Here is a 16,896-nt window from a genome sequence, read left to right on the forward strand (position 1 = left end):
TCAGTCATGTTGATGTCCTCTATTGAACTTGATGTCTGAAAATCCATCCCATGGTCCACAAGCCCATGGTGACCTCCTGGCTTCCGCCATACATGCCAAACATCATTCTGTATGTTTCCCTATCCTCAGCCAGCCACCCTACACCAATGCCCCAGCTCTTTTCTTAGACCCCACGATCTTATGATGCGGCCCCACCCAGAGCCGCCCTAGGGCACCAGTGTCTTCTACCTCAGTACACACACATAATCCCAGAGCACTGTGGACCCGGGTACTCTTCTTTACCCTGGAGGCTCATTCCTACCTGTTCTCCATAGCCCAGACCTCCCAGGATACAGCACTGGGATAATGGATTACGGATCAAGTCCTGCCCGCTTCCTGCGGCTGGCTGCATGGGAACGCATGATATGAAGAGTGAGAAGGAAGAGAAAGTGGCTAAGGGCTGTGGCTAAGAACACTTGCTTCAAATCCAGGCAGGATTTAGAGCATTCTTACCTCCACCAATTGATGCCTGAGTGTCCAAAAGCACAACACTCCCTTTGACTAAGCCTCGGTTTTGCATATTAGGGGACAGAAATCTATAATCTGGTACAAAGTGGGTACACAATGCACACCAAACTCCCCTTCCCTTCTTTGCCTCTGTGTATTGAAATCCTACCCATCCTTCAAGGTCCTATAACAACTCCTCCTCTGTGAGCCTGTCTGAATCTCCAGCCAGATATTATCAGTGTTCCTCTCACCAATTTTCACCATGCATTCAGCCCTTAAGTTCTATCACCATCTGTGGACTCCATTTCTCTCATTAGGTTATTCACTCTCTGAATGCAACAACTGTCTCTCTCACATCTCTTAAATGCACGGTACCTAGTGTCTGACATAGAATAGATGGTCAATAAAAATTTGTTGGGTAAATTAATAAACAAGTGAGATGATGAGATGAGCAGGAAGGGACTGAAAGAGAGGGAAGAAGACAGCTGTCATCATGAAAGCCTGTGTGTGGGCAGACAGGAAGCCTGGTGCATTCCACTGACTCTCTTTGGGAGCCAGAGCATCCTGTCTAAATTCATTCAGTGCCCAACACAGCCCCCAGCATGACAGAGATCCAGCCTGCACGGAGACATTTGGGAATGGCAGAAAAATGCATGAGGAAGTCAGAGACTTTGGAAATACATTTATCTCGGGGTCTCTTGGCATTGAAAAATGGGCAGACATAAGGAATTAGTGTGGTAAGCACAAGTCACTGTGCCTTCAGAAAAGAATGTCCATGGAGGGGCATGATGATGGACATGACGGCAGTTGAGAGGGTGTGGATCAGGGACGGAGCCAGTTGAGGAAACACCAGAGCTGACGTCCCCAAGGATGGCTATATAGTCATGCGTTGCTTTGCAATGGGGAAATGTTCTGAGAAATGTGTCATTAGGCCATTTCGTTGTTGTGCGAACATCATAGAGTGTACTTACACAAACCTAGATGGTATAGCCTACTACACACCTAAGCTATATGGTACTAATCTTATGGGACCACCGTCATCTATGTGGTCCATTGTTAACCAGAAAGTTATTATGCTGCGCATGACTGTACTTAGGGAATTTGATGACATGGATGAATCCCAGAAACAGTCCAGGGAGTTGTGGATGCCCACATAGACATGGGCAGGAGGAAGAATTATCTTTGTGATTGTGAGTAAAAGAACTTATTGTCTTAAGTGAAGAAGTCCCCATTAACAGAGGGGCAGACTCTGAAAGCAGACAGTGTTGGTTGCAAATTCAACTCTGCCATCAACTCTGTTACTGTATGCCAATTATGTGACTTCCTACATCTCTGTCTCCCGATCTATAAATGGGAGAAATAAGATGGGAGAGACCGTTGGCTGTTCTCCCAGCTTCCACAGTCATCGAGTGCTACTGGGCACTCAGACAGCCACAATGAAGACTCCACTTTCCAGCCTCCCTTGAAGCTGGGTGTGCAGAGGTGACCAACTTCTGGCCTATGAGATTTAACTGGGAGAGTCCGGACATCTTCCTTGGGAGATAACCGACATGCACCCTTTTCCTCTCATCTTTTCCATCCATTCCTCCATCGTGCTCCCCCTAGGTGGAAACTACCATCATTCAGCATGAAGAGGACGCTGCTGCATCCTCCAGGTGGTGAAGGGGATCTTGGAGTCTGCATTCCTGAGACTTGTGGACCATCCACCTCTACACTTCACTCATGAGATAGAGATATAAACGTCCCTCTGGTGTAAGCTACTGTTACTTTTTGTTTTCTGTTACTCACAGCCAAATATGATACTAATATAATCAAAATCTCTTTTAATTATGAGGATTGAAAGAGATATCAAATGTAAAGTGTTTAGGGCCGGCTCCGTGGCTTAGTGGTTAAGTGCGCGCGCTCCACTACTGGCGGCCCGGGTTCGGATCCCGGGCGCGCTCCAACGCACCGCTTCTCCGGCCATGCTGAGGCCACGTCCCACGTGCAGCAACTAGAAGGATGTGCAACTGTGACATACAACTATCTACTGGGGCTTTGGAAAATAAAAAAGGAGGAGGATTGGCAATAGATGTTAGCTCAGAGCCAGCCTTCCTCAGCAAAAAGAGGAGGATTAGCATGGATGTTAGCTCAGAGCTGATCTTCCTCACAGAAAAAAAAAAAATGTAAAGTGCTTAGTAGAGTGTCTGATAAACAGTAGACATGGAACAAATGGAAGGGTTTATTGTCATAAAGTATGTCTTCAAAAGATATACAATGGTTGCATAAAAAAGATGACAAATTTCTAGAATAAGAGATTAACATGGGGAAAGTATACAACCACCTATGAAGCATTTTTGTATAAAGATACAAAGATGAAGAAGACAAATAGTTATCAAATACGACATGCCTTGGTTAGAACTAAAATGTCTCTGTAGAAAATACCAAGTTTGAAAGCAGATGGGGGTAAATGAGGCGAGGGTTAAAGACATAAGCTGACCTATTGGGACAACTGAGATATGCCCCTTGTTGAAGTCAAAGAAAAGAGATGTGCAAAATATTGTAGAAAATCAATGAAATGGTAGAACTGGGTACGTAAGAGAAAAAAGGGCAGAAGAAGTGACCTATGGTAAGATCAGAGAAAGCTACGTGCTGAGCTAAGAATGACGAAAAGTGTTTGAGCATTCAGAAACACTGCTTGTTTTTTCTTTTGGTATTCCAAGAAGAAAATTCAGTTTTGATTTATTTTGTCTCTGTAAGGAAGTAAGTTTGCATTGTAGCAAATTAACGAAAGTCATGGCCGGCACTTTTTCTATCCATGATATTAATGTAACCTTAGGTCAGACATATGAAAACTTTAGTAGTAAAGTAGATGTCTATCTCAAAAATTGTCTAATACTGTATATAAGGTAATACAAAACGCCATACGAAAATATCCGTTTAATAGACTAAGTTGGAGGAAACAAAATCCATTTATGAGGTTTTTTTTCCATTAAAGAAAATGAATGGTTGAGAAGTTAAGCCCATTACTGAGGAGCCTGAATGACAATGAGATTAAATAAATTAAATAAAACCTTAACAATTTCAAGAAAGCCTTCTCCATCCCCCTATGTCACCCCTCCTAAGTTGCCAAAGCAGACTCCATCCATCCTGGGACACAGTTACCATGTGTTGCTACAGTTACGTGTACACATATTGTCTCTGGCTCCTGGGCTGAGAAGAATTACTGGGTGAATGCCTGAAAGGCCAAAAGCTTGTGGGATGCAACACGTGGTTGAGGTATTCAAAAAGAAAAAAAAAAATCCTACGACTTAAAATGTACCCTTGAAATATGTATGCTTCTTTTTAAGCTATTCTTACACTGGTTAACTCATAAGCCATAAGCAGCTGTAATTAGAATCTTCCCTCTTTTCTTAGGTGTATTTAGGAGGCAAAATTAAATTTTTAACTGCGTGGAAGTTTTAAATAGTGAACAAAGCAAGCATTTCTCTTTCCTTACCATGGTAATGCTGTTTTGATTTTAAATCTTACGTATCTCTATTTTGGAAAGAAAGTACCTTTTAAAAAGCTGGATTATGAACACATTCCTTTAGAATGAATTATATTATCCTACTCCTCCTTCTTGTGATTTTTTAAAATGATTTTTATTTTTAAATCACAGAAAAAAGTTTCCAACAAACTTGAATTGAAAACGTGGCAGGATTTATGAGGCCCTACGGGTTCAGCCTTAGGACGGTCACATTTTTCTCCAGGGGCAGCAATAATGTCAGTGCCCCGTTCCTCACCCCATTTTCGAAACTTCCTGAAGAGCCCATTTCCTCACAGAAGCACAAAATTTCAAATAAAAGTGACATTTTTTTCTAGATGATGTCAAGATTCCATATGTGTTGGCAGAAAATACTTTGAACTATTAATTATGTACTATATTCCATTGTTTCCAGAATATGCCCACAGCCATCCCATGGATTTCTGTATGACCAGCTGTTTTGGGGCTTCTCACATTAATGTGAGCATTTATTTTACAGATTATATTCATCAGCTCGAAAATCTGAAACAAAAGCCTGGAGCCAAGTATCTACACCTTCTAAGATAAAGTTTACCCATAAAATCAAGTTATCATTTCATTGAATTTTTAATAACATTGATTCATACGTCAAAAATTAAGGCCAAAACTCTTAACAGATATTGTACAGGAAATTTTAACTCAAAATTTCCATTTTAATGCAAAAAAAGTCATCCATGTTATAATAATGCTTTTGTGAGTTCTTTTAAAATGTAATGGGAATAATGATATCAGATCATAATCAAATCATGCCATTCAACTTGCCGAGACAACTAAATTATAGAATTATTACATTATAGTTATAGAATTATTAAATTTTAGAGAAGACATATGTAAAAGTTAAAAGGGATTCATGTTTGAAAAGAGTGGGAACAGAATTCTAGCTCTAAGTTTTTGGAAAATAAGGCTTGAATTGTAATATTTAGGCCTCCAACTAATCAGGACAAACGGTAATCAGACCTTAAAACATTTCCCGTCAATTCTAGTTTTCTGGCACAGTGAAGTCCTGCTAAGCTAGCCCTCTCTGAGGGAGGAATGAAACCTGCCAATTGCGTTGTATAAATACTCCCAGCATGGCTGGGAGTTAGCAACGGCTTAACAACAAGCTGGCAAGACTCCTGACCAATTGGGAACTGGCTCCAGCATGCGGCTGCTTGTTACTAAATTTCTCTTTTCTTTTCTAACAAAGTATTTTGAGGTCAGGTGGCAACGCTCTCATCCCTAACAATTATGGAAAGTGTCCCACGATGTAGTCCGGTGATTACTGACAATCTTCTACCAAGGTAGACCTGAGTGACCTAAGCAGACTCCTCCAACCAGTACTAGTTTCATGTCTGTTTTCCCCAGTTGACAGGTAACTCCATACGGATGAGAGTCACACTTTCCATCTCTACATCCCCAGCACATCGCACAGATCACGCACACAATGGTCTAAGATGTAAACAACCCCCGGGCAGGGAATTTGGTCTGTTTTGCTCACTAGATGACCGTAGCACAGCAGGTACCAAATAGTAGGTGCTCAACACATATTTGTAGAATAAAGGAATAGATGAGATACTGAATAAATAACCACGAAGCCATGTGTGATAGCCAAGATGGCAACCATTGATAGCCAACCATCGGCAACCATCGTTACTGAGTTTCAGATACAACCTGAAAAATAAATGAGATGATTCATAAAATCCATGGTTTATTGAGACCCTTTACCTAGAGGAATGGTTGCAGCATTGAAATACTGCGATTTCTCCTCTTTTGTTGCTGGTTCAAGGCAAAAGATTTTAAGGAATTGTATAAGAGGAAATGTCACTGTGTCTGCCTAAGAAGCAAATTTTATCCCAGGGCCAGCTGCCTATCAGAAACTGGGTCTTGTTTTTCTCACTTACTCCTATTTTGTCTCTTCCTCTCCTTTTTCTCTTTACTCCTCCATATAATGTGTTTCTCCAGCCCCTGATCCAATATGTTCCTTCCAGCTTCTCTAAATGGGGGCTTGGTTTTATTTAAATGAGATTTTGCCAGGTTCAGGACAGGGTATGCTATCTTACTTTTTTAAATGCCCAAGAGGCATAGAACATTGTCCTTTACACTTCTCGCAGGCTCCATATGAAAAGAAGTGGGGAGGAGTACAGCTCTCATGTATTAGATGGCTCAGACCTAAACACCGTCAATTAATCTAAAAAAGAAACAGTATTCCTATGGGATTTGGCATTATGGACACACTGATGAGATAGGTAAACAGAATCCTTCCACATCTAGAATCCTAAGCTCGTGTTTGTGTCATATTCGTCTTCTAGAAAATAGCGCAAGGAAGCTGCCCAGATTTAAAGCAGAAACTTTGAAGGGTAAACCTGGTGTGATTTCTGTGGCTAATGGAAGGTTGTAAATTTCCTCTTTAAAAATAATGGGGAGGATGCCCTTTAAATGATGTCTTTGGTAAATTGGCTGAGTGAGTAGAGTGGGGAGAGAGATGCGTTGAAAACTGGTACCAGACTCACCCTGAGTTTAAGAATGAGCCATCAGCTGGGAGGTTACTAGCTGTCCTGGGAGAGAGTAGCCTCCAGGAACACAACCCCAAAGCACAATAGAGAAAAGGGGAGTCTTACTTCACCTCTGAAGAGTGGACTGACAGTCTGACCTCAACATCCACCTCTGGCACGTACAATACTTATAAATAGCGGCTGGATTTCCATAGACCCCTCGGCATCTTAGTGATATGAACATTATTGTAATTCTAAGTTTAAATATATGAAAAAGAATATCTGAAACCTATCACTACACTTAGGCTTATCATTTGGTTCCATTTCTTCCCTTATGCTTGTTAGAAATACAACTCTAAAACTGGTATGGAAAACCCAAATTAGATCCTGTTACTGATTAGAGTGCACAATTTAAAGACGACCTGGTTTGGGAAATATGATAACATCAAAGTATTTGAACTTTGTTTTAAAGATCTAAATCTAGCACACGTACATGATCTGTGACAAAATACAGACTGATGAGTCACCACCCGCCATCTTTGAGGCTGGAGAGAGAAAGCAGGGTAAACATCTCAACGCCCTTCAGTGCCATAGCGCCAAGTCACAGGACTGTGGGAAGTGCTTTGAGAGCAGGCAAAGGGGGCGGCATTTCAGTGGGGTTTTGTGGGGATTGACAAGCATCATCCAGGAAAGAAAAGAAGAACGGTCCTGCCAGGCAGAGGACGCTACAAGCACAAGTCAGCCATGCACAGAGCAGAGAGACTGCTGGGCTGAAACTCAGGGTGAAACAAGATGCGCCAGGAGATGAAGCTAGGCAGCTGGTCGGGCATGAAGAAAGGTGGCGCAGTGCCTTGCTGAGAACCTGAGCTTCCTCTGCTGGGAAGGAGGAGCCATCATTGGCACATGCCGGGGTCCGATGACGCCCTACCTGGACAACTATGGGATGAGAAGGAATAAAAGAAGACAAGAGGAGGAAGAAGAGTTCAAAGCCAAGCACAGTGGCACTCTTAGCATCTCACGGCCTCTGTAGAGCAAAGCCCTCTTGCACTTTCATCTACTCACACGGCACTGATGGCACAAAGTACTAGAAGCATGGAAAAGTCTGTTTACTCACTGTTCCGCGGGTGCCAGCGCACAGCATTTAGGTAGAAGTTGCAGTAATGGAAGAGAAACTCATGATCCGAGCGTTGGCTTTTCCCCTGAAGCAGGGGCATCAGGTCACGTCCATCAATGATCCTGTGGGATAAATCAGGTGGGCATCAGCTGGTGAATGGCCACATCATCCTCGGGTTAAAATGGCCCGAATTCTGAGTTGTCCTTCCAGCAAACGAGAGCATGATAGAGCTACACAGTTGTGATTAAGTAACCAACACAAGGAACACTAAGTGTCCCCTGTTGGGTGCCATATGCAACACAGCGAGGCCAGCTCTGCTCACGTATGAACTCATTTAATCCTCCAAGCAGCACCATGGGTTGGGACCATTATCTTCCTATGATGATGAAATGAGGAAACGGAGGCCAGAAAGCATAAGTGACTTATCAAAGGTCATGTGACTAGTAAGAGCTGGCGGGATTGAAACCCAGCTGCTTGGACATCCATGCTCTCAACTGCTCTCCCCACTGCTTTTCCTAAGCCCAATCTTCTGCCTACTGCCTTGGCAAAGGGGAAGCTTTAATTATGAACTATAGCTCTATTGAAAATAAGAATGCCTGACAATTTGGGTTAAAAAAAAAGTTAATATATAGCATAGGGCAACTTGGATTGGATAGACTCCAATGAAAGTGAATTTCTAAGTCAGAATGAATTAATTTGTAAATAATCATGATGATGGTATTAAATATCTGGAAATAGATTGTTCCAAAATGCAAATATATCTCTTCTACTACTGGGTATGAAACTAGGGCAAGAAGGGGAACTTTCCAGATGGCAAACAATAGCTATTTACAATTGGTGATGAGCAAAAGAAGATGATTTGGAGTTTAAATAACAGAAAAAAGCCCCAAATTTTGTTTTGATTTAAACATACACTAACAGCCGCTAGAGGAATTGAAGTCATTGATACATTAGGCCACTGCCATGGAAACAAGGGGCAGAGAGCTACTATGAAAGAGTTAGATTACTTAACTTGAGGATTTTCTTTCTCTGATTAAAAACACTCCATCCCTGTCATCCTCTGTTATTAGGAATTTAGAAACTGAAAGTTTAACTTGGTTATATAATTTCGGTAAGTGTTCTCAAGAGGATTTTTTTTGCGGTTTATTTTGGTGTCACTAAAAACCCCGTAATGTAATTATAGCCTCGTTGCTTAGCACTTGTCTGGCCTCAACTCTTGTTATTAATCACGTGCTCTGCAGAAGTCTAAGGACTGAAAATATTCTATTATCATAAGTTAAAAATAAGAACAAACAATGGCCTTGGCTCCCTTCCCAAGCCTGCATTCCCCTTCTCCACGAGAGGAAGAGAAAGAAGCAAGGTAGAGAGACGGTTCTATTCAGAATCAGTGTGTTCTCTGAAACACGATTTCTACACTGAAATGGTAGGTCTTGTGCCTTGTTCCTTTCAAATCCCTTTCGAGAAAGACTCAGTCCTTAAGAATATGAGATCCCGAGTAGGGTGGGAAAAAAGGAAGGGATGGGGGGACAAGTGTGCAGGTCTGAGTATCTGAGCGTGAAAAGCCGCCAGTGGTAAAAAATAACCTGGAGAGATGGGACCACCTCCACCTCCAAGTGGAGAGGGGGTCTTTCCATGGCTGCTCCAGAGCAAGAATGAATCTCTGTTTTTTGGACAAAATCTCTACCTCTATTTCTCGAAGCCATTTTTCATCATAAGCCAACAAGACTTCAACACTTGATTTAAGAACACAGGAGCTTGAAGTGGTTTCTTCAGATTGGTATTTCATAACTCAACTGGGTCATGATAACATGGAGGGGGATTCCATTAAAAAAATAAGACTCCACGTCTCACAACTTTTTTTCTTACTTAAAAGCAAAACAGTTAAGTTTGCTTTTTAAAGGAGGGAAGCAAAGTCTATTCTGCAAACTTCTTTTTCTTCAAATGCAGAGATGGATCTCTTTTTTTTTTTTATATCCTATACCTAACATGCTCTTTCCTAGAAGCTAGCAATAAATCACCCAGGTAGGGAAAGCCACCATTTCACAGTGCTGCAGAAATATGGGCTGTCAAAAAGAGGATCATTTCTGCCATGAAAAATGGAAAGTGACTCTATTGAGCCAAAATTTTAAATGGTGTCTAAGCTATCAAAATACTTGGGATTGTTTTAAACCACATGTGCAAGTCACAGTTAACCACAGCAATAAGCCAGAGATGGCACAATTTCCTTGACATTGCTAGTAAGGGATGTTTCCATTACGTCACGATTTGTGGGAGAGGGGCCCATGCACTTTCAGTTGACACAAAGCATCACTGTTTTCTATGGGAATCATCTAATTGGGCTTTTCTGCAAACCAATTCAAGTTTTCATAGCAAGTTTACACAGATAGCCACTGTTAGAAAATTAGATGAGTTCTTTTGTAGTGTCTGCTTGATTCTGAAACACGTCTTCATTTGAGATGGTTTTTAATTTGGAAAGTGAGAATATTCTCTTTGCGTTCTTGACTCGTGACAAGGGTAGCAAAACCCACAATTCGTTTCCAAGCAGCTTCGTTTTTGAATTTCAGGTTGAATTCGATGGCCTGGGGACAACTTTCACATAACCGAAAAGAGCGTGTTTTGGGGACTTTCTTTGGGCTATGGTGACCACATTCCTCCATGAATGTGCTGTCTCTCTCTCAGCTCTGAACCCTCTACTTGGCACGTCCTTCCCATCTGCTTTGCCTGGCCAACTCTGGGATGGATTTAGGGATCACAGGAGTAGGGAAAGTTTTTGTGTGGGGGACACAGAAGGGAAGGTTTTGGCGACTGACAAAGTGGTTAATTTGGGGCACAATGTTTGTGACTTACCTATGCGTTATTCAAAATAAAGTGATTTTTTTCAATGTAGAAAGTAATAGGAACGGAAACATTTTTAGGAGGAAGTAGGTAGATCTTTAATAAACTAAAGGGAATCCCAAGTATCCCGAAAGTCATTTTTAGGTTAAAAAAAAATGTTTCCTTTCGTAAACATTAAACACTCTGCTATATTTGAATATAAAGCAAAAACTATTATAAGTGGTTGTAGGTACATGAAGAGTTCCACCTTTTATTCTGCAAAACGGAGGTGAACTACGTACAGCTCACTGACTGTTTTATTTGTAGTGATCTATTGAAGAAGTCTTCCGTAGTTGCCTAGCTACACGTCAGCAAAATTTACTGGGAGAACCAAGTCCCTTCTGTTATCTTCATTAGACAAAAGCAATATCGAGCATTAAAATGTTGATTTCTTTTCCTAACTTGAAAAAAAAATGGAATCAAATTTAATTTTATTTTAATTATGGAATAGGACACAACTATTTCACCTCTAAAACTGATTGATTTTCGAGGTGATTGATTCTTCAGGATGTCAGCATCCCTTTCCTTTCCTCCCAGCTGCATAGTCTATAGCCAGAATTGAGATGTTTTCCAAAAGTTTAACCAACTATGGCATTTTGCAATCCTTTATTACCAACAATAAGAAGGAGCATGGTCATAGAGTTACTACAGAAATATTCTATCTGCAAGCAAAGATGAGACTGACAGGAAGGTATTTCATTTTAATGAGTTAATATATTTAGCTATTATACTTTTCTTTTATGTAAGGCCCTGTTGCCTATGTTTTCTATCACAAAAAAAAGGTTGCTCCCCATTTATTTCCAGAATCAGCTTATTTGGTGCACAGGGGGAATGATTTTTCTAAATATGCCTGGGGTGATGGCCACCGAAAATTCTTTTGATAAACTGTGCCACAAAATGCAAATGAATCGCTGAAGTATATATGGAGGAAAAATGCACCACAGAGAGGAATCTCATATAGGCACACCATGGGGTCGAATCAGAGAACTATTCTCACAGAAGTGTTGAGACTCTGCAAAGGGAAAATCTCTTATGTGTACCCCTGGACCACTGCTCTTTTTACTTAAGTAGAAACTCTGCATCAAAGGGCTTCTCACCTCCTACCAAGCTTTGATTGGTCAGAAATGGCATCCACCAGGCACAAGACGCTTCTTGAGAATTACAAGGTTGCACCTGAAGGCCAGGTGTCTTCTGAACGGAAATCCTCTTGTTCCGACAAAACATGCAGAAAGAAGTGAGGGCACCTCGTTAAGTGCTCCTCAAACAGCTTGGATCCAACCCTCTGAGTTTACTCTCCTGAAACATGTCAATGCAACACTGCTCAAGCAAGAAATAGGGAAAGCTGATTTCCACCAATTTAGTGGGAAAGAGCTAAGGATGTTTTCTAAAGTGTAGATATCTGTGTATCAAATTTGTAGATAAATATAGATATGAGGATATTATCCAGATGCTTTTATTGAAAAGTGTTGATGAGGCTTTACATTATAACAACATTTTCCATAAACGAGCAATAACAAGCTTTCAAGTCGGAATTCTCAACCTCAGCACTACTGACACATTGGGCTGGATCACTCTTGGTTGTAGACTGTGGTCTTGTGCCTTGTAGGCTGTTTAGCAGCCTCCCTGGCCTCCACTCACTAGATGCCAGTAGCATCCTGAGTCAGGACAATCAAAAATGTCTCCAGACTTTGATAAATGGCCCCTGGGGGGAATAGTCACTCTGGGTGAGAATCATTGCTTTAGATGTTCAAAGTCTCCAGGGCAGATACATAAAGATGGTTTCTGGACTTGGTTGGTAACATGATTTAAGTAAGATACTGTGTGATAACTTTACTCCCACAAGGGGCTTGGAAGCAGATTTCTGTTTTCTTATCTGTGCTGTCTTTAGGATGCTGATGGTATTTATTGGGCCTTGGACCTGAACCTGGAGACAATATCATTGGGCTAACTTAGGTCAACAAGTGTCACAAAGTCCCAACAAGTGTCCCTTTAATATTGAGAATGGGTTCTACTGAAGACACTGGCTCACACACAAAATATTGGGGTCTGCCTAAGAGGAAGGCTCCTTCTTTCTTCAATGGGCTTGTACAAGAAAAACAGAGTGGCCTCTGGGGCCGGCCTGGTGGCGCAGTGGTTAAGTGTGCGTGCTCTGCTTCGGCAGCCTGGGGTTCAAAGGTTCGGATCCTGGGCGCACACCTACACGCCACTTGTGAAGTCATATTGTGGCGGCATCCCACATAAAGTAGAGGAACATGGGCATGGATGTTAGCCCAGGGCCAATCTTCCTCAGCAGAAAGAGGAAGATTGGCATCAGATGTTAGCTCAGGGCTAGTCTTCCTCACCAAAACAAAAAACAAAACAGAGTGACCTCCATCAGCCTCAGACTGGGGTGGGTAGGAGGTCCAGGAGCAAGATTTCCCTTTATGGATTTTCTTCGTTGCCTCTGAACTTCTTCCTTCCCTCATCTTTCTCGAATTGGATGGAAACCCATTTAAAGATATTGTGAAAATGAAGAGTAGTGATGATTTTAATGTTATGAGTCATGAGAAAAAAATGTAATTAACGAAATTACCTGAACATTCTGTATGAGCTACTTAAGGAAATGTTCATCTTTGTTCCAAGGGTAGGAACCAAGGCGAACGAGTAGATAAGATAAGGAGTGAGAGCTTTGCCTTTACATAAGAAAAGATCTTTTATGAGTTACTGCTGCCAAGTTTTCTGTCTGTCACTAAGGCAGAAAAAGAATAATTTGACTAAAGCAGATCTTAAAAGTCCCCTTCAGCCACCAAATTTTATGATTCTAGGATCCTGGATGAATGTTAAATGTGGAAGAGGAAAAAACTGTACTTGTGTACATCTGACCTCTCAATATGGCGGGTGAAACAAAAATGGCAAATATTCATGCATTCTTTACACCGCACTTCACATGCACCAATGCTTTTAATCCTCATATCGACCCCATAAGGTCAGTGCTTTATTGAATCGACTTTTTGGACAAGGAACCAAGGCCCAGTAAGTTAAAAGCTTAACCAGCCAAGACCTGAGCCCAAGCAGTACAGCTCTCGATCTCTGCTCTTATCCATGGGACCAGCTACTCTCAAAGTGTGGTCCAGAGACCCACAGGGATCCCTGAGACTTTTTCAAGAGGTCTACGAGGTCAAAAGTATTTTCACAATAATAGGAACCATTCTTTGCGTTTTGGACTATGACTTTTTCAGGAGCATACAGTGGACTTTCCCAGTGGCTACATGGCAAGTGATAACATCATCGCTCTGTCAGCCTATGGAATGTGTGCTTGGGTGCTTTTGTGTTTTAAATGTTTTTCAAGTGTAATTGCTAATATGAGAAACGTTAATTGATATAACCCCCATAAACAAAAGATCTTTGGGTTCCTCAGTCATTGAAGAGTGTACCTGGGTCTTGAGACCACAAAGTTTGAGAATGGCTGAACTCTACACTGCTGCCTTTTGCATTTGTGTGTACATGTGTGTGTGTCTGGGGGGAAGGTATACCTAAAGCAGAAATTTGAAAACAAGAAGGAAAAACATAAACAGTAAAACAAGCTTGGAAACAATGGAGGTGAGCACCTATCTGTGTACTCAGCTCTAGCCAAGCTGTTGTTTTAGTCTCTGGTTTCCTGTTTCCTCTTCGTTCTGCTGGCAGCTGAATTTACACAAGATTTGCAGCCTGCCTGTGTGACGTTAGCCTGGCCTGCCACCAAACTAATGAAAACTATTAATCAACGTGCTTCACTTAAAACTCTTCATATTGGTAATAACACTTAAGAAGAAACCATTGGCAATGTCATATGAAGTTGTATTTAAGTTTAAGAGAAAGACATTTCATTTAGGACTTGTATTCAGAAGACATGCTGGGATATAGCGCCCTTAACTGGGAAACCAGCTGCCTTTCTTGCTGCTGCAGAAAAGAGTTGCTGAGTGGGGCAAAAGGAAAGGTATGGGATTAAAATGTGGGGGGTTAGAGGGGCATTTGCCTAGCTGCCCTTCGGTAAGCCGATAATGGGCACAGATGGGAAAGAGGATCAGCAGGTGTCAAAAGAGGAAGTCTTGGTTCAAGGCCATCCATCCACATCATGCCTGGCAGTTTATTTCCCACGGTGATAACGGGATTGACAGAGGGGTTTTTACTTCAGCAGATCCACCAGTAAGGCCCATAACTGGACAGTGATAATAAGTCCAGCCGGAGGTAGCATGCCATCATGCAGGCAAACCAGAACACACTTGCCTGCAAAATCAGAATGAGACCATACTAAGCACCTCTGAGTCACAGTACCTGTCTTCAGGCAGTGGTGACCCCGCGAGTTTGGCCACCGTAGGAAATATGTCCATGTTGCTTGTTGGCTCATCAATCTCCAGCCCAGCCTGTATCACTCCTGGCCATCGAAGAACGCCTGGAACCCGGATACCTCCTTCCCAGTTGTTTGCTTTGCCCCCTAAAATGCCAAAGGAGAGGCCGCAGGGAGATTTGTAAGTCTTTTCAGCGCTCAGTGTGGGGTGGCCAATTTGGAAGAAACAAGTGATCTAATTACATGGATTCAATGAGAATTTCATGAGTAATAGTGTCTATGTTGTGGTGAAAAATACATATGACATAGTCACTACTATGCATGACACATGGCCAGCATTGCCTGGTGGTCATAAGTGATGACTTTATAATCAGGGAGACTCAAATCTCAGAGCAACATCTGACTCAAATCAATGACTTTGGAGTCGGGGAGTTCAAATTCCATTGCTACTTTTTAGCAGCTCTGGTAGGCAAAATAATGGTGCCCCAAAATGTCCATGTCCAAACCCCCGAAATCTGGGAATACGGTACCTTATATGGCACAAGGGGAGATGATATTGGATTATCTGAGTGGGTCCAATGTAATCACACAGATCCTTAAAAGGGAAAGAAGGAGGCAGGAGAATGGGAATCAGAGAAGCAGAGATTATAGTCAGAGAGAAAGACTGGAAGAGGCTATGCTGATGGCTTTGAAGATGGAGAAAGGTGTCCCAAGCCAAGGAACGCAGGTGGCCTCTAGACACTGGAAAAGGCCGAGAAACAGATTCTCCCCTAGAGTCTCCAGAAAGGAACATAGCTCTACTGACACTTTGATGTTAGCCCAAATGGACCCATTTTGGACATCTGAACTCCAGAACTATAAGATAATCAATTTTTGTTGTTTTGAGCCACCAAATTTGTGGTGATTTGTTACAGCAGCCATAGGAAATGAAAACACTAGTTCTGTGCCCTTAAGTAAATGGATCAACCATTCTGTGCCTCACATTCCCAGCACATTAGGTGTGAGTATTACATAGGATTATGATCCCAAGTGCCAAGTCTAATGCCTAGAAGAGAGGAAGAGCACCAAAAATGGCCATTGTCATCATTGCTACTATCTTATTATCGGGATAGCTCTTACTGTTTAGTTGAGGAAAAGAGCTTTGTACATAGGAGGTGATTAGAATACAACTCAATAGAGCAAGAAAGGGGTATTGGGAGGGGCTGGAGGGGTGAGCTGGGAGTGGGTCACAATGTCAACAGGCACATCACAGAAGATGCTCACCAAGGCCTGTAACTAATGGACCTTGGGGGACCAAGACAGTGACATGTCAGCCTAGGGCTCAGAGAGACCAGGCTGGAGTCTCTGAGGCCATGCAGGTAGCACACGGATGGACGGAAAAACAGATGCACTGTTTCCCCCAAAGCAGCTCCCCTTGATTTTATAATAAGATGAGCATAGAGTTGAGCACCACAGGAGTAATAACCTCAGGAAGTTAGGCTGGGAGGAATGACAGAGTTTAAGTTCAGCTACTCACAAATACATTTTCAACCAACAATTGTATGAAGAATTAAAAACAAAGCATTCAAATAAATGAAGCAAGTGGAAAGAGAACCTTGATTCATAGCAGAGATATAATGCGTAGTTCACAATGGACATAAATGTCATTTAAATGACAGAATTAAAAAATGAATTCTGCAGACAGACGTTTAAGGGATCTTGAAGCAAGCTGTCATTTCTTAATGCTAGTTTCTGACTATTGTAGACTGAATTCTGGCGATTGTAGACTGAATTGTAGCTGATGGTTGTAGACTGAATTCCCCTTATAGGCAAGATCTTTAAACTGCAGGCACTCATAAGTTTATATGCACCGACATTGAGGGACAATTCATATAAAAATTCATATGATCGTTTGTAGTTTCTATGGTGGCCTCCTAGGAAAGCTAAAAGTCTTCCACTTACCTCACCTTCTCAACATTACCTTAAGGTAATTATCTGACAAATACAATTATGCTTGCTTCACAGACATCACATCCAAGAAATGGGAAGTTTACATAATTTGCCATAGTTTATGCAAGTTGGCAGTAGCAGAGCAAACTGTAGAAAGAATCTCAACATGTGA

General features: G+C 41.8%; 1 protein-coding gene across 1 annotated transcript in view; it reads right to left on the reverse strand.

Annotated features, from left to right (window-relative positions):
- The window catches only part of LOC101400125 (steroid sulfatase), a 106,674-nt gene that overhangs the window by 9,921 nt on the left and 79,857 nt on the right, over window positions 1-16,896 (reverse strand). The window contains exons 8-9 of the mRNA XM_004440747.3: window positions 14,783-14,942; window positions 7,616-7,737 (exon numbers count right to left, since the gene is read on the reverse strand). Coding sequence (XP_004440804.1) covers window positions 7,616-7,737; window positions 14,783-14,942 — 282 coding nt within the window. The remainder of the gene's footprint in view (window positions 1-7,615; window positions 7,738-14,782; window positions 14,943-16,896) is intronic.

This window comes from Ceratotherium simum, chromosome X (genome assembly GCF_057802395.1).
Source record: "Ceratotherium simum simum isolate JZ-2026a chromosome X, ASM5780239v1, whole genome shotgun sequence".
Taxonomy (NCBI): domain Eukaryota; kingdom Metazoa; phylum Chordata; class Mammalia; order Perissodactyla; family Rhinocerotidae; genus Ceratotherium; species Ceratotherium simum.